Here is a 16,896-nt window from a genome sequence, read left to right on the forward strand (position 1 = left end):
GTCCCCACCACAGCTCACCGACAGCGTGGGGGGTACAGCGTCACCGTCAGATGGCAAGTGCCAGCCAGACACGTCACCTCACCACACGCAGGTGTCTTTCCCCCAGCGACACAGGTTGGGGCAGCAGTAGTTGGGGTGACAACGGCCCTGGCCACACTCGGGGCAGGAAGGAGGGGGTGGGAGCTGGGCCGTGTCTCGCCCACCCGTGGGCGACAGGCTCTGCCGTGAAGCCCGGCAGTTCAGGGGTGCCAGGGACCCTGCTGCAAATGGTCATATTTTTAACATTTATGCACTTTTAATCCCTGTTCGTTACTCTTGGTGCTTTGCACATCCTTATTACCGTGTGGTTTCTCGAGCTCTGCTGTAGATGGAGGGATTCTTACATTCCTAGTTCTTTCACTTGCTGGTTAGCCTCCTCCTGCCTTTGCTGCCGCCGCCCTGCGAGGTCCCCGTCATCGTGTGGGGCGGTGGCTTCCCACCCTGCAGGCAGGCGATGCTGTCCTGCGGCGCCGAGCCCACGCTGCACCCCGGGACTGGCACCTCCTGCCCGGGCATCGCTCCGGCTCTACAATAGCCGTGGCGTGACAGTGGGCGTGTGGTCCCTGGAGCAAAGCACAGGTCCCGCGGTTGCCGGGACATGCCGGCAGCTCGCATGGAAATGGTATTTCTCGGGTATTTCTGCAGTGGGTGCTTGGTGGTGGTGGGTGACACCATTTCCTGAGCGTGCACGCAGGTCCGGGAGCAAAGGAAGCATCTAAAGACAACACCTGTGCCACTAAACTTTTATTTTTAGCAACAAGTACGAAGGTGTGAAGGGTAGGCAGGATGTTTCTGTGTCAACACCAGAAAAGTACCAAGGAAGGGATCTTCTGCCTCTTGGGAGGCTGCTGGAGGTGTCGGGGGCGAGGACGAGCTCATCCGCTGCAGCTGCAAATGCCGTTTCCGAAGGACATTTTTTAGGTGAACGTTGGTGGCTGTGGCCAGCTGCAGAGCGCTGGCATCTGCCCCTAAATCCCGGCTGCTCTCCCCAGAGCTGACCCACACGGGTGCCCTCCCATGGCGAGGCGCCACCGGAGCAGAGAAGGGCTTCTGGAAGCGCGTGAGGACTTCTGCGACGTGACTGTCACCTCCACCAGCCCAAAGCAGGCTGGAGGCGACGGACGCCGCCGAGTGCTGTGCTCAGGGCTGGGATGTCGCGGGGCGGTGGCAGAGCACACCCGAATTTTGTGATGCACCTCATGAGGTTGGGGGGACTTTGACAAGCCGGGGGACACTTCAGCTCGGGGAGGGAGAGACTCCTGCAGAGCTTCCACCCGTCCCTCGCTTCAGCCCTCAAAGCTCCTTGCGCTGGGTTTGTCGGCAAACTTGAAGCCCTTAGAGCCACAACGCTTTGTGCTTCTGCTGCTAAGGAGATCTCCAAGAAAACTTTGAGACAAAATCCACCTTAATTAAAGGGAAGTTCTGAATTTTTCACAGGCTTCAGAAAAGCTGCCTAAACCCCCTCCTCCGGTGCTGAGAGGGGAAGTATCTGCGCGGAGTACTTCGTGTAACCATCAAATACTTGGGGTTTTTTAATATTAAAAAAATGAAAAGCAACCACAGCTTCCAGAGCTACAGCTTATGAAAGAGGATCAGGACCGTGAATGTGCTGTAATAACAAGAAGTGACTCTGGCACAGGGATGGCTGTGGAATACCTGGCTGACCGCTGGAATAAGGCCGAATTCGTTGCTGAGAATGAGTTCTTGAGTGTTTCCAAGTCAAGCAAGGTCCTTGCTCAGACCTCGGCCTAATCTGGGATACGCAAACTCTGGGTGCTTTGTGCCGGCATCACTTCTGGGTTTATTCTCTGCGAACATTCAAGCTCATAAATCCCCCGTTTGGCCGTGACCCTCGCTGGGTGCAGAGCCGTGAAGGTGACGGTCACTTTGCCAGACCTTAGAGGACAAATCCTCTTTAAAATCGTGACAGTAAACAATTCTGATCTGTGCAGTCCAAGGATATTGTTACTGCAATGTAAGAAATGGTCAAAGTTCCCAGGTAGCCGGGGAGGGATGCTGGGGACCTTCTGGGGAGCCGAGTCCTGCACAGCCCTGTGCCTTGTCGGGAATACCAGATAGCTGAGGTAGTGGTATGGGAAATGCTGAACTGGGGTATGGATGTAGCAAAACTGGGAGGAATGGGGTGAAAAACAATGAAGGGGGGGTTGTTTATTTGGGAGGAGTCAAGGCCGGGGGGAACAAGTGCAGCGAAGTAAAGGGGAGGGGGGATAAAAGGGAGAGTTCCCACCTATCTTCTCTGTGGGTGTCCTCCCCAGTCCCTGCCTGGCCCTGGCCCCGCAGCGGAGTGGGACCAGCCTGGCTGTGGGGCAGGATCGGGGGTCCGGGACCAGCCTGGCTGGGTGTCAGACTGGGGGTCTGGGACCACCTGCAGGAGGGACGGTGGGTCTGGGCGCAGGAGAGGAACCGGGTCCCGGCCATTTGTGTGATGTGCCCAAGCGTGAGAGCTGCGAGCGAGTGTCGGCCCCACCAGTTGGAGAGCAGGAGCAGGATCAGGCCCTTCCCATCCTTCGTGTTCCCGTGGGGGCTGTGTGTGGGTCTGGGGGTGCCAGTAAAAGCAGTGCTCGCTGGCCGTGCCCATCTGCCGGCAGCCGGCTGTACGGAGAGTGCCTGCCTGTGCTGGGGTACGAGCTCTGCCTCATCGCTGCCTGGGCTTGGCCATGGGGGACAGACTCGAGGGTGTCTTGCGAAGGAGAGCAGCCTTGGGGAAAGAGGCAAAAACATCAAGTAAAATGCCATCCTCCAACTTTCCTTTGTTCCCAAACCCTTATAGACTTTCCCCGCCCTCCAGAAGCCGCTGTTCTTTCCCAGAGCATCGCTATCCTCTGCAGCTCCTCCATCGGCCTCCTGAAACGTCCTTGCCCCCCATCCTGCTCACCCCCCTGCTTCGACACCAACCTTCTGATGTACCCTCATCCCTCCAGCACCTCCCCGAGCCCCCCGGGCTGGCTGCACCCCCCCGCCCGGTCCTTGCGTGTCATCGTTTAGAGCTGAAGGGAGATTGCAGAGGCACCTTCCTGCAGCCGGACTTCACCAGGGCGGTCTCAAATGGTTAAAAGCCGACGGCCCGGAGCTGCTGACCATTGAGCGTGTTGCTTCATGCAAATTTTGAGGTCAGCACAGATGCTTGACTTCCTACAGTGTTGCTTTCGCTGCACTTCCAAGGCATGGGAGACATGAGCTCTCTGCGGGGATGCTGCACCCTCTGCTCCGTCCTGCTGCTCGCCGGTGAGTCCGGGAGGGGGCCGGCGGAAAGCGACTCGGGGGGTGTGTGACGCTGGTGAGGACACATCTGGAGCGCTGTGTCTGGTTCTGGGCTCCCCGGCTCAAGAGGGACAGGGAACTGCTGGAGAGGGGACAGCAAAGGGCTACCGAGATGCTGAGGGGGCTGGAACATCTCTCTGATGAAGAAAGGCTGAGGGACTTGGGTCTCTTCAGTCTGGAAAAAAGACGACTGAGGGGGGAGCTCATCAACGCTTATAAATACTGAAAGGGGGGGTGTCAGGAGGATGGGGCCAGGCTCTGCTCAGTGGTGCCCGGGGACAGGACAAGGGGTAACGGGCACAAACTTGACGATGGGAAGTTCCACCTCAACACAAGGAGGAACTTCTTTGCTGTGAGGGTGGCAGAGCCCTGGCACAGGCTGCCCAGAGAGGTGGGGGAGTCTCCATCTCTGGAGACATTCCAAACCCGCCTGTGCCACCTGCTCTGGGTGACCCTGCTCTGGCAGGGGGGTGGACGGGATGATCTCCAGAGGGCCCTTCCCACCCCTGCCACTCTGTGGTTCTGTGAAGTGAAAGCTGGGACTGGGATAATGCTGTGCTGATACGATAAGGAGCTGACAGTGACCATGGAGTGCTCACCTGAACCACAGAAGGCTAGAAATTTGGGCGGAAGCATAACAACGTGGTTCATACACTCGCTGCCAAGCGTCTGCCAAAGCCACCCCCTGAGAGAGCAGTGTCCTGCTGGACCCAGCGCGGCCTTTCACTGTGCTTCTGCTCACCGCTGCTACGGCTGTGTGTCCCCCGCTGCTACTCCTGTGTCCCCCGCTGCTACGCCTGTGTCCCCCCCGCTGCTACGCCTGTGTCCCCGCTGCTACGGCTGTGTCACCACCGTGTGATTCCCCACTGGTCGTCTCGGGACAGCCCAGGAAGGGTGAGAAGGGCAGGACGGATGTAACTGCAGAAGATCTCTTCTGCTTTCATCTATGTGATGCTAATATACATGTGGAAAGGCTTTCTCTGGTTTACAATGTGCATTGGAAATCACAAATTCCACCCTGGGAGGGCATTTCAAGAGCCAGCCCCAGCCCTGGCCGTGCCCCTTCCTGCAGGGGACAAGCAATTAGCTCTCGGGCTGATTGACTGGTGTTTCCCAGCCCAGGCAGTGCCCTGCGAGCCCCGGGGAGGCAGAGCCCGGCGCTGCCAATGCTCGGGTCCCCCACAAATGCCCCCAAAGATCCAGCTGCGGCAGCTGGGTGTCGCGGAGAAGCGGCTCCTGTGCGGGGGGCTGTGGGCGGGGGGCGAGGGGGGCTGCGGGCGCCCGGGGGCCGGGGAGGGGAAGGGGCAGCGGGGCAGCCCCTGCTCTCCCCGGGGCGGAGAGGGGGGGGGACACTGGCACTGAGCTGCCCCTGCCCCTTCTCGGCAGGGGGAAGCCTGGCTGTCCTCGTCCAAATCCATCAGGATTCGCTCAACGGCACCGTGGGGCAGTCCGTGCTCCTGCCCATCTCCTACACGGTTGATGCTGCCTCTCGCTTCCCGGTGTCGATTCACTGGACGTTCCGTAACTCCTCGAACACGATCATCACCTGTACAGTGTCTAATTGCTCCCTGGGTCCCGGGGGAGCTCCCAGGAACTGCTCTGCATCCTGTTTCCCCAAACACACGTACCGTGGCCGTGCTGAGTTCTTCTCCAAGAACGCCTCCCTGCTGCTGCGGCACCTGAAGCTCAGTGACAGCGGGGTTTACAGTGTCACCTTCGGACCATCATTCCAAACCTGGCACATCTCCCTGGCTGTGCACGAGCAGCATTTCCCCCCTGAGTGTCCAGGTAAGCGTAAGGTCCAACCCTGCGCCTGACCCCCACGACTCCCGCCCACGGGCTTTGGAGATGGGAGAGGAGCCAGGGTCATGGACCAGCCTGGCCACCCCGTCCTCTGCTTCTGTCCCTCACCCCATCTCGGCACTCGCCACCATCGAGAGGGGACGTTTCGGGGGGCCCTGGCCAGGGGTGGCATGTCTGGGGCAATGGGGGGTTCATATTCCCGTTCCTCATCTCACAGGGAGTAACCCTTGATGCCCAGGGCTGCCATCGGTGCAGTTACCAGGGCAGAATGGGCAGTTGTGGGATGGAGCAGGTCAGGGTCCTCTTTGCTGCTGCCCTGCTGAGCAGAGGGGATGGGAAGCGTTTCCCAGCCTGGGCACTCCCCGCTGTGCAGGGCAGGCGGCAGAGCTCCCTCTCCTCAGCAGAGGCAGGAGGAGGAGGAGGAGGAGGAGGCCCCGGGCAGGCAGGCAGGGGGGTGGGCAGCTCAGGACACCCCCTGGGAAGGGCTTGTGCTGCGCTCGGGAAGGGACATGGTGCCGCACACCAGCTCTGGGAGGGTCTGGCAGGCGTTGAGGGCCCTCAGCTACTCTGCCCTGCTCGGGGATGGTGTCGAACCCCCACGGAGACGTCCTGCGGGCCCCTGGGGAAGGCAGGAAGCCCAGGAGATGGAGAGCAGGAGGGACCGTGGGGTGTGCGTCGGGGCCTGGGAGCAGGAGTCAGCGGGCAGCGGCCCACGTCAGGCCGAGCACGTCGGTCCCAGGCCTCGCACACGGGGAAAGCTCCGCAGCGAACCGTGCCCGGGAGCGTGCCCATGTCTCCTTCCACAGACACCGAGCCGGCCGGAGGAGGAGGGACTGCCCCGCGCATCCCCTGCTATGTCTTCGGAGGCTGCTACTGCTTCATCCTGCTCTTCCTCCAGCTGCTCCTCCACCTCCCGTGGCTCAGGGTGAGCGCACACCTCTCCTCTCCGGGGGAGGTGACCTGGGCTCTCGCATCCCACGGGAAGGGCAGAACTGCCGGGCTCCTCCGCAGGGGATGGGGCAGCCCGGCTCCACGCCATGGGGGGGATTTACCTCTGGGGAGGCTGCTCCGGGCAGCAGACCCGTCACACGGCCAGGACCCCCCGGAGACACACAGCGGAGCCGTGGGAGGAGGGACGGGGTCGGCGCCGGTCTGCTGCAGCCGGGCGTTTTGGGGTGACTCCTGCTTTGTGCCCACAGCCAAACTCCCGGGAGGCGTCGAACACCGAGCCCCGCTCAGTCTCGCACCCCTGGAGCCGGCAGAGACGGCCGCAGCCCGGAGCAGCTCCGCCGCGGGGGGCGACGCCGCGTCCCGACGCCTTCGGGCGCTGCTGAGGAGCAGGGGGGGAAGGTGGGGGGGAGCAGCGGGACCCCGTGGGGGTGCCGCCGCTCGGGGCAGCGCCCTGACGGCAACGCCTGCGCCGGAGAAATACACCCAGCTCTTTCCTCGCCCGCGTTTGCCCGGTGGCTCCCGCTCCGGCTCCTCCCCGGGGCTGGGGAACGCGGGGACGGTCCTGCTGCAGAGCCGTCGTGCTCTGCCCCGCGGCACCTCCCGTCGCTCGGCACCCGCGCCTGTGCCCGGGAGGTGCCTGCTGCCCGGGCAGAGATTTCCCCAGCGTGGAACGCTCTCCCAGCGACCCCCCTCGACTGGCCCCGCTTCCCCCCCGCCCAGCCCCGGGCAGCGGCAGCCGCCCCGTCCCCGCCGTGGGCGCAGGGTGGAGGGTGCCCGGCCCCCACCCTCAGTCCCCGCAGGGCGGCGGGACCGGGGCTGGGGTCTCACGCCAGCGCCGCCCACCCTGGCACGGCCCCCAGGGCCAGCCGCGGTGCGGACGCCTCGGCGGCAGCACCTGGTGTGGCTCCTCCTGCCCCGGCCCCGCTCCGCACCCCGGGGAGGGGACGGTGACCGGCTTCTCGTCAGCCACGCACCCAGACACCCCCTCCCCGCTCCGTGCCCCCTCCCCAGCCAAGCAAACACCCTTCCTCCAACAGCCTGCTCCCCGCAGAACCCGGGGCTGCCTCTGCAGCATCCCTTGGGCCGGCCCAGCGGCCGAGCGAGAGGGCAGAGAACTTCCCCAGAGCTTCTGGCGAGCCCAAGGTGGCCGAGGCATCCTCGGCGCGGGGCTGCCGGGGGCCAGGGGCCGCTTCTGCCGGGGATTTGCTGATGGTTCTCTGCGGGCGGAAGAGTGGGCACCTGGGGATGCCTCGGCTGGAATCCATGCTCGCGTCTCCCCGCGTGCGACCAGGGCAGAGGGGGTGACCCCACACACCTCTGGCCGTGGCGTGGCAGCCGGGAGGGCTGCGGAGGTTGGTAGCCACGTCCCCGCTGCAGCCCGGCCCCCCCAGCACCAGCCCACGTCCTGCTCTCGTGGCCACCAAGCCGTGGTCAGCTCGGAACAGCGGCTACCAAGACCGAGTTCGAATAGCCGGAGGGGGCTGCGCTTCTGCTCTGGCTGTCTCATGGGGGGGGCGGCTGCGTGCAAGGGGGTCCCCACCCACCGCCCCACTCCCCCCCCAGCTAACAGGGTGCTGGCCATCGTTAACAGGGGCAGCAGGAGCTGCGGAGGAGTGCGGCCCCGAGGAGCTGGCACAGGGACACAGGGGGCTGGGGGCTCCCGGGGGCCGAGCTGTTCCCTTCTTCCCACATTGGCAGCTCACTGTCCCCCTTCCCGAGCTCGGGTCCCCCCCTCCACAGCCGCAGCAGCTTCCTGGCACAACCACTGCCATGTCGGGGCTTCCCCTGGCCCTGCTCGGGGAGAAGCTGTTCCCTCTCTGCAGCCGTGGAGCCTCCTCTCCTCTCTGCAGGCTGCGACCTGCCTGCATCCCTGCCTGCATCTCTCCCTGCCTGCATCTCTGCCTGCCTGCCAGAGCCTGCCTGCAGCCCTGCCGGAGCCTGCCTGCTGCGACCTGCCTGCAATCCCTGCCTGCATCCCTGGGGCCCGCATCCCTGCCTGCCCAGGGAGGGCTTGGGCAGCTCCCAGTCCCGCGCTGGACCTGCTGCCTGTGGGTTTGTGCCTCTCTGCAGCCATGGGCCCTCCTCTCCTTCCTGCAGGCTGCCACCTGCCTGCACTCTGCCTGCCTGCCGGGGCCTGGCTGCACCCCTGCCTGCATCTCTGTCTGCCTGCACCCTGCCCACATCCCTGCCTGCATCCCTGCCTATGTCTCTACCTGCTTGCCTGCCCACCTGCATCCCTGCCTGCCTGCATCCCAGCCTGTAGGCCTACCTGCTGGGATGTGCCTGCATCCCTGCCTGCCTGCGTCCCTGCCTGCTTGCTTGCTTGCCTGCATCCCTGCCTGGAGCGCTGCCTGCATCCTTGCCTGCCTGCCTGCATCCTTGCTTGCCTGCATCCCTGCCTGCCCAGGGAGGGCTTGTGCAGCTCCTCGTCCTGCACTGGACCTGGGGGTTTGCGCCTCTGGCTGGAGCTTTGCAGACCCTTTCCCTGGGCGAGGGCCAGCACCAGCAGGGCAGGGGAGCGGAGCCGGCTCTTCCCTGGGAATCCAAGGGGCCAGGCTGGGCTGGTCCCCGACTGGGACCCCCCCTCTGCCCCGCGTCCCACCACTGGCACTCGGAGCCGCCCGTGAGCCGCGATTGCCGAGCACAGGAAGAAAGCCGGGGCTCGCACGCTCGCAAATGAACCCTGCGGCGCGCACGGGACTGAGGAAGAGTCACCGACTTCCTCCCCTGCCGAGGCGCCGGCTCGGAGATGCTCGCTGGTGGCCTCGCTGCAGAGGCTGGTGGGTGCGACCCCGTGCCGGAGGCGTGGTGACCGACCGACCAGAGCTCCCGCTTCGGTTCCCCTGCTGTGCTCGGGGCTGGCCCCCACAACCGGAGGAGATGTCGGCCGGCCGGCACCGCTGGAGCCTCGGCTCCCTCCTGCTGCTCCTGGGTGAGTCTGGGCTGAGCTGGGGGTCGTGGGGGACGGGGAGCATCGCCAGCAGCAGCCGGCAGAGGGGTGCGGGGCAGGGTGATGCTGCTGGAGCCCCTTGCCTGGGTGGCGGTGACACCTCAGCGGTGGCCCCCAGGACCCTCGTCCCCACGACACGTGGCGTGGGGGACCTGCGCTGGCATCAGTCCCAGGCAGGGCCGTGGTGGCCGGAGCTGCTCCATCCACCCGCTAGTAATGAAGAGCTGGGGGGGGCTGTGCCTTTGCCTCCCCCATTCCCATGGGGGCAGGAGGACCCAGAGCTGCTTCACGTGCAGATGGGCAGAGGGGCAACAGCCGGCCGTGACGCAGCGCAGGGCACTGAAGTGCCAAGGGACAAACGGCGCTGGGGGGGTGTTGGGGGTCTGGAGCCATCTCTCAGCCCCGGCTGGGGCTCTCAGGCCAGCTCAGACCACGCTGCGAGCCCCGGGGAGGCAGAGCCCGGCACTGCCAGCGCTCGGGTCCCCTACAAATGCCCCCAAAAATCTGGCTGCGGCAGCTGGGTGTCGCGGAGAAGCGGCTCCTGCGCGGGGGGCTGCGGGCGGGGGGCGAGGGGGGCTGCGGGCGCCCGGGGGCCGGGGAGGGGAAGGGGCAGCGGGGCAGCCCCTGCTCTCCCCGGGGCGGGGCGGGGGGGGGACGCTGGCGCTGAGCTGCCCCTGCCCCTTCTCGGCAGGGGGAAGCCTGGCTGTCCTCGTCCAAATCCATCAGGATTCGCTCAACGGCACCGTGGGGCAGTCGGTGCTCCTGCCCGTCTCCTACACGGTTGATGCTGCCTCTCGCTTCCCGGTGTCGATTCACTGGACGTTCCGTAACTCCTCGAACACGATCATCACCTGTACAGTGTCTAATTGCTCCCTGGGTCCCGGGGGAGCTCCCAGGAACTGCTCTGCATCCTGTTTCCCCAAACACACGTACCGTGGCCGTGCTGAGCTCTTCCCCGAGAACGGCTCCCTGCTGCTGCGGCACCTGAAGCTTAGTGACAGCGGGGTTTACAGTGTCACCTTCGGACCATCATTCCAAACCCGGCACATCTCCCTGGCCGTGCACGAGCAGCGTTTCACCCCTGAGCATCTAGATCCATGTAAGTGTGAGCCTGCTCAGCCACCGCATCCAAGCCTCCCGCGCTTCCCGGGCCTCCTGCGTGGGAAGGAGCGGGCGCCGGGAGGGTGATTGTCCCACCTCTCGAAGGGACAGGCTGCTGCCAGGGAAGGGAGGAGTCCCAAGGATGTCTTACACGGTGCTGTAGGTCTCTCTTCTTCTTTTGAGAGGAAACCCATCCTGTCCCGCACTGCCAGCTTTACCAGAGCGCAAGGGCTTCCTGTGCAGCTGGGTCTCTCTGCACCAGAAACGCTCTTCTGCCAGCCTGGCGCTCGCACCTGCGGACGGCTACGGGGCAGAGAGGGGCTGGGAAACCCCAGCTGGGGTCCGGGTCCTGCACCGCAGCAAACGCGGTACTCACTGGGGAGGGGAGAGCGCTCAGGGATAAATCTGTGCCTTCATGGGCTAAGGAAAACACACCGAACGATCGCGATTTACGCCTGCGCAGGACGGGTATATCACAGGGCGGTCAGTTAAGCCTCGGTCCCTCGGGCAGGACGGGCTCCTTCGTTAACCTGCCGGAGCCCGGGCTGTTCGTTGCCCTGACCCCAGCCCCGGTGAGGTGCCTCATGCCCCCGCTCGCCCTGACCCTGTCTCTCGCTGTTCCCTGCCCTGCTTCGTCACTCTCCGCAGCGAACACGGCGGGGCTGAAGTCCCAGCTTTGCACCCAGTAAATTCCCAATCCCCTCCCTGGGTTTTTGCCTCCTCCGCTGGATCTCCGCCACCTGTTCGGTGTGCGGGGGTGTCGGAGCCACGGCAGCCCCCGCGGCACGGTGGGTGCCAGCGGCACAGGCAGAGGCGCAGGAAGGGAAACTCATCGATACTCGAGCTGGAGATGGGGGTGGGCTTTTTGCAATGCAATATTCCCTTTGGCCCGCGCGTCTGCAGTGCTGCCCCGCCAGCTCCTCCTGCTGATCCCAGGAGAGTGCCATAATCAGCAGGAACGCTCTGGAAAATGCGGTGAAACTGCTGCAATTGCTTGTTTAGAAAACACTTCACTGCCTGTTTTCTTTCAAACAGCGAACACCGAGGAGCCAGAGCACGTCTATTACTGGGCAATTGGAATTTGTTCTTCAGTCGCCCTCCTTCTGCTGTTCCTGCTCTTCTGCTGCCTACGGCGCCGGGGTGAGTGGGTCTGCTCCTGCTTTTCACCCTTCCAGGCTCCATCCTCCACCCAGGCATACTCTTGGGCACTGAAGGCAGTGGAGGGAGGGCCCAGGAGTTGCCTGGGTTCTGCTCTTCACACCAAAATGGTTCCTTCTGTAAGAGCACCTCCCAGACGTGCCACCTCCTTCCAGTCGCAAGAGCTGCTGAACACATTTCAAGTTCGTAATGCAGCCTAACGAAGCAGAAGCACGGCACGGGGCTGTTGCAAAGGTTTTCTGGAGAACTCACACCTTTTGGTGCTGAGACCAGGATCAAGGTCCTGCAATGTATCTGGTCTGTCAAAGAGGTACGAGGTCATGGACTCTGAAATGCATCCTCTACATGTGGCCATGACTATTCTGTTGTACTTACTTTAAAACCCCAGCTGGGGAGATACCCTGGGGTGATTCCACTTTAAAGTAAGTCAACAAGGTGCCTATCTCCACGGCTTCCATCAGCGATGCCTTGAAAACCTTCATCGCTGAGGATGCCTTTGTCAGGAAACAAATTCGTGTCTTTCCACGGGGGAGACTTCACTTGCACTTAGAGAAAGTACTTAGAGAAATCTCCATCTTAAAGGCAAAATCCATATCACCCTCCTCTTGAAAGCGCCAAGGGCGTAATCCTGGCTCTCCAGCTCTGGGAGACAGGAAGGTGAGGACCATCAGTGTGTCTGCTGGATAATAAAACTGTCCTTTTCCTAGGTGCAGCTCAGCAGAAGAAGAGGAGAATCACTAAACAGCAGGTACAGGGGGGATGTGAAGGCTCTTGGGCACAGGCAGCTGGGTACCTGCTTCCCGCTGCCTCGAATACAACATACTGAGCTGCAAGAATCGGGGCTGGATATAAAATTAGGAAGTTAATTCATTATCGTAAGGGAAGGCTGCCAAGTGCCTGCCCTTTGCCCAGCTGGACACTTCCCCTCCACCTCCCTCCCTGTCAGACCCCAAACCAACCTCAACCTTCACGGCAGGGAAGCCTTGGGGCAGCTTTGGCCAGCAGCAGCGAGGAAAATGCAGAGAAATGTGCAGATAATCAGCCCTCCCTGCTTCCCCGTCTCATGAGTCCATGTTAAAGCACTTCTTCAGGGACCCGTGTGGACGACCTAGGGACTCAACAGGGTTTTACCTGTGAAAAATAAATAAAGCAGAGAGAAAGTGGCACAGAAACCCAAGTAGATGGGGCTTTGAGCAACCTGGTCCCATGGGAGGTGTCCCTGCCCAGGCCAGGGGGTTGGAAGCAGATGATCTTCAAGGTCCCTTCCAACCCAAACCGTTCTATGATTCTGTAAGTAGGAGACGCGAGAGCAAGATGGCTCAAGTCATTTCTCTGCCCACCACGTAGTGCTGGGGAGGATGTCTCCGTGGGGGTGGCAGGTGTCCCATAAGTACCAGAGTGCTCCCGAGAGCACGTCTTGCAGATCCTACCAGCCTACAGTTGTTTCCACACAAAGAGGGCAAAGAAGGTTTTGTGATTTTGTTTTTTCTGGCGAAAATAGCCAAGGTCGAGGGTAGGTTCCCCACCCTGTGCTCTCTGGTCTGGAAACCACGACAAAACTTCAGCCAAGGTTTTCATCCCTGTTTCCTACCTGGTGGGCTGAGCCAGTTTTGCATCCATGGGGTGGGGGAGCCGGGCCCAATGTTCCCCCACCGATACCCCGGGTAAAGCTCTCTGGACTTTACATAGCTCCTGCCTCTGCCATCTCCTCCTTGCGTGCAGCCAGTTGGCAGCTCTGGACCCCTCCTGGTCCCAAGGCAGCCTCTGGAGAAGGCCCTCATCTTCGGTGTTTCCTTTGTACTTCTCTAGGTCTCCAGTGTGGAGGAGCCCCACATGGGAAGCACTGCGGCGAGGGACATGGCAACCATTTATGCCAGAATTGGAGACAGGTTTGAAGAGCCACAGCCCAGACCGCCATCGGAGGTCGTGTACACATCCATAACCGAGCCTGGGCCACCAGCACTGGACACGGGGCTCTACCATCTCCTGGTTTGACTGTGGGAGCTGCCTCAAGCGGGAGCTTTGCGGAAGGCAGTCGTGCCCCAAAGCGAAGAGGATGTTTTTGTCGCTGATGCTGCACCCTGGGCGCTCCCCCTCCTGAGCCCGGGCCGTGAGGGGTTTGGAGCCACGGCACACAGAAATGCATTAGTTTGACTCGAACTGCAGACTCTCTGGAATTCGAGGGGTGAGCTGGTTTTAGTGTCTCCTTGAGACTTTGTGAGAGTACAAAGACACCCGGCGTAGGAGAAAGATGCCTAAGGCAAAGGCAAGCCAACAGCTCGTCCCTGGGAAGCTTGCTTCCATGGACTCGCCTTCGCTTGAGGGGTAACGGAGAGCATTACATGGATTTTCATTGTGTGTCCCCCATTCACTACCAATAGTCTTGTCATATTAAAAGGCTATAAGACCCTTTGACCTGAAAAGTTGTCCTTATTTTTATAAATTTGGCAAGTAATTGTTGAGCAGACTCTTCCTACAATGAAACTTGCTTGACCTCGAGATCCCGGGGCAGCAGGTTCCTCTGCTGTCGGTTTGCAACGTCCCTTTGAAGCACGAGGAGATGGGGCTTTCTCTGCAGTGGGTGTCCTGGCACGTAATGCTGTTTCCTCAGGACTGTATGCATGGGTGGAAGGAAGCTGAGCTGTGTAATTCTAGCTTAAAATTAAAAGGCCACGTCTCCCCCAGCAGCACCGGCATTTTCAGGCATCTTTAAAGTTCAGTGAGGGCATAAATCGATTTTGTTTCCCTCCGGGTTCCACGGAAAGCCGGGTAGTGTGTACCAAAACATGGGGCTTCGTCACTAATAATAAACAGATGCTACAAAAGGATGAGCCCTCGATGCTGGCGGATACACCAACAGAAAAACTGCATTTTTCGCTTCGTGCTGTTGAAACTCTGCACTTCTGTGGTGGATGGCAAGCTTAGCCCGGGGCGGGAGGAGGACACAGGCCCTACGCTTGCCTCGCACCACCGAGCCGCTGCCAGGTCCTCGCAGCAAGCCCACAGCTCCTCCTGCAGCCCCAGAGACCGAGCGCCCGCAGGGTTGCAGCCGGGGTCCCGCTTCTGCCTGCGAAACAGAGAGGAAACTGCAGAAATTAATGGGGGAGGGAAAAAAAAAGTGAGGGGAAACAAGGCTGGCCACATTTGCTCCACGACGCTCGTCATGCTTCCCTATTTCTGCCTTCTCCTCCCCGTGTCTTTGCTCACCCTGAGCTCCCGCCGCAGAATATGCTTGGTCTTCGCCCACGCTGTATCTCCCATCCCTGTCTCTAACCCACACCTCAGCCTTACTGGCCACCTCTGCCTTCTCATTTCCTTCTTTGAGCAGCTTCTTCACGGGGCTTTGCCCGCCAGGCCCTTCTATATTTGCTCATTAAGACCTTCGGTGTGGCTTTCCTTGTGGCTACAAATGGCTGGGTGCTTGCAGACTCAGGCGCTCGCTGGTCGCATCTCAGAGCAAGCTTCCTCCCACTGGATCCGCACAGCGCATTGTCTTCTAAAGACTTCGAGCGGTGCACCGGTCCTCTCAACGGCCTCGCTGCTCGTCATAATTTATCCTTCCACGTTTTGATCCACCCCAGGCCCATGTGGCTGAATATCATCCTTTGAGACTGCTGCTGAATGAAGGTGGACCTGGTGACAAAGGACAATGCCTTCTTCACCTCGTTTTTTTGCCAGCAAGACAGGCCTTCAGCAATCCAAGGGCCTGGAGCAAGTCCACAGCGAGGAGGACTCCCTCGGTGGGAGAGGATCAGGTTCAGAAGCAGTTTAAGCAAAATGGACTTGCCAATGGGCCCTGAGAGGATGCACCCACGAGCCCTGAGGGAGCTGGCTGACGGCATTGCGAGGCCACTCTTGATAGTCTGTGAAAGGTTGTGGCAACTGGGAGAAGTTTCTGAAGACTGGGGGAGAGCTTCTGTCCTCAGAAAGGGGCAAGAAGGAGGACCCAGGGAACTACAGGGCAGACAGCCACGTCTCAGTCCCTGGGCAGGTGATGGAGCAGCTAATCCTGGGAACCATCTCCCAGCCCATGAAGGACGAGCAGGTCATCAGGAGGAGTCAGCATGGATTTCTGAATGAGGAATCCTGCTTAACCAGCCTGGCAGCCTTCTGCAATAGCTTGGTGGACAAGGGCAGAGCAGTGAGTGTTGTCTACCTTGACTTCAGTAAGGTTTTGACACCATCTCCAATAGCATCCTCATAGAGCAGCTGGCGAAGCGTGGGTTAGATAAGCAGATTTATCAGTTTCATCGGTTGAAAACGGGCCAGACAACTGGAGCCAGACACAGTCCTGGGCAACCTGCTCTAGGTGACCCTGTTTGAGCAGAGGCTTGGACTGGCTCATCTCCAGAGGTGCCTGCCAACCTCAGCTATTCTGTCCTTCTGGGATTTGGCCACACTATTTGTTTAGAGGCAAAAAATGTCACAGTTGTCCCTCATACGGGGGTTGCTCAGGGCCTATGGGATGCGTATCACGGCTACCCGAGCTGATTTCAAGCGATGAACACAGCCCAGTCAAGATTACAGTTGTCTGCCAAGGCTCCGAGCTGCCCCTCTTTGTGTGTCCTCAGGCTGGAAGAGCTCGCTGTCCCCTGGTGTCCCACGGCTGGGCCTCCAGGCACCACCTTCTCCACTGGGACTGACCGGGTGAATCCGACTCCTTTTTACTGATTGCTTTTTTTTCTCTCGTTTAACCCTAGGCGGAGAATTTCAGGAACCCCCATATGCAAAGCTCTGCGTGGACACCTCCACTGGGCACCCAGATGGATACTGGTGATGGCCAGGAGCACACCGGCCAGAGCAAAGCCCTCTCCTTGCCCGGACTGCCCCAGCACGCTACTGTCCCGCTGTGGGCAGGACTCATGAGTCTTTCCCCGTTGCCCTTGACTGCAGGGGGGTGGCGGTTTGTCTTCTCCAGCCTGGGGACCGCAGCAGGGGGTGAGCAGCCATCAGCTGCTCCCTGCACGTGCCTGCTGCATCCTGGGCTTGGTCCTGCTGGCGGTGGAGGGGTCTCCAACCGCTGCCTGCAACAGGGATGCTGATTTTGACTAGACAATGCAATCGGCTTTCTCATCTGCGCACTTCTGATTTCTAGCAGAAACCGACGATCGTCCTGTCGTGACTTTGAGGTCGCGGCAGCGTGGGAGGCAGGGACCGGGGCTGTGCTCTCAGACAGCCTGTGGCATGAGCTCCTCGCCTGCTGGGGGTCACCTGCCCTTCTTATCTCTCCCCAACCACAGTAAGCCACGCTCCCCCAAGCAGCAGCTGTGCAGCCTCTGCCTCCCCGCCAACACTTACAGGTTTGCGCCGCTGTATTTGCCGCCTGGTCTCTCCCAGCCCCTCAGAGGGCGCAGGGTGCAACGAAGTGCCGGAAAAGCTTTTAAAATACTTGTGAAAGGAGTTAAGCGCTAGCAGAAGCCTGCCTCGGTTTTTCATTTAGTTTATTTAAAATTAAGTGGAGAATGTTTTTAAAGTTTCCTTCCAGCAACCTGGAAGGATTAATGCGGCCAGAGGGGCCTGACTGATAAAAATTACTCTTTGGAGCAGTTTAATGAAGGTGGATGTGGATGACGGGGACGTGGTGGGAGCGGCGGGTGGGCGACACTCATCCA

General features: G+C 60.9%; 2 protein-coding genes across 3 annotated transcripts; both read left to right on the forward strand.

The window, feature by feature from the left end:
- The first annotated feature begins 3,197 nt into the window (after positions 1-3,197).
- On the forward strand, positions 3,198-6,920 carry LOC141748148 (uncharacterized). The gene is made up of 4 exons (XM_074599653.1): positions 3,198-3,285; positions 4,708-5,109; positions 5,931-6,049; positions 6,324-6,920. The coding sequence occupies exons 1-4, from the start codon at positions 3,225-3,227 to the stop codon at positions 6,456-6,458; spliced, it is 717 nt and encodes a 238-aa protein (XP_074455754.1). The 5' UTR covers positions 3,198-3,224; the 3' UTR covers positions 6,459-6,920.
- Positions 6,921-8,393: 1,473 nt separating this feature from the next.
- Positions 8,394-13,694, forward strand: LOC141748615 (uncharacterized). Of its 2 annotated transcripts, none has more exons than XM_074600985.1 (5): positions 8,394-9,007; positions 9,717-10,124; positions 11,162-11,266; positions 11,992-12,032; positions 13,094-13,694. In XM_074600985.1, exons 1-5 carry the CDS (start codon positions 8,752-8,754, stop codon positions 13,277-13,279), a joined length of 996 nt encoding a protein of 331 aa, XP_074457086.1. In that variant the 5' UTR covers positions 8,394-8,751; the 3' UTR covers positions 13,280-13,694. The 2 variants fall into 2 exon arrangements, with proteins under 2 accessions (XP_074457086.1, XP_074457087.1); XM_074600986.1 differs by having other exon boundaries at positions 11,998-12,032.
- Positions 13,695-16,896: the final 3,202 nt, after the last annotated feature.

This window comes from Larus michahellis, chromosome 9 (assembly GCF_964199755.1).
Source record: "Larus michahellis chromosome 9, bLarMic1.1, whole genome shotgun sequence".
NCBI lineage: Eukaryota > Metazoa > Chordata > Aves > Charadriiformes > Laridae > Larus > Larus michahellis.

Bases quoted from the DNA above. Each gene is read 5' to 3' on its own strand.
- LOC141748148 (XM_074599653.1), top strand. From the start codon at position 3,225: ATGGGAGACATGAGCTCTCTGCGGGGATGCTGCACCCTCTGCTCCGTC. The intron at 5,110-5,930 runs GTAAGCGTAAGG...CTCCTTCCACAG, and splicing joins TTTCCCCCCTGAGTGTCCAG to ACACCGAGCCGGCCGGAGGA. The intron at 6,050-6,323 runs GTGAGCGCACAC...TTGTGCCCACAG, and splicing joins TCCACCTCCCGTGGCTCAGG to CCAAACTCCCGGGAGGCGTC.
- LOC141748615 (XM_074600985.1), top strand. From the start codon at position 8,752: ATGAACCCTGCGGCGCGCACGGGACTGAGGAAGAGTCACCGACTTCCT. The intron at 9,008-9,716 runs GTGAGTCTGGGC...CCTTCTCGGCAG, and splicing joins CTCCCTCCTGCTGCTCCTGG to GGGGAAGCCTGGCTGTCCTC. The intron at 10,125-11,161 runs GTAAGTGTGAGC...TCTTTCAAACAG, and splicing joins CCCTGAGCATCTAGATCCAT to CGAACACCGAGGAGCCAGAG.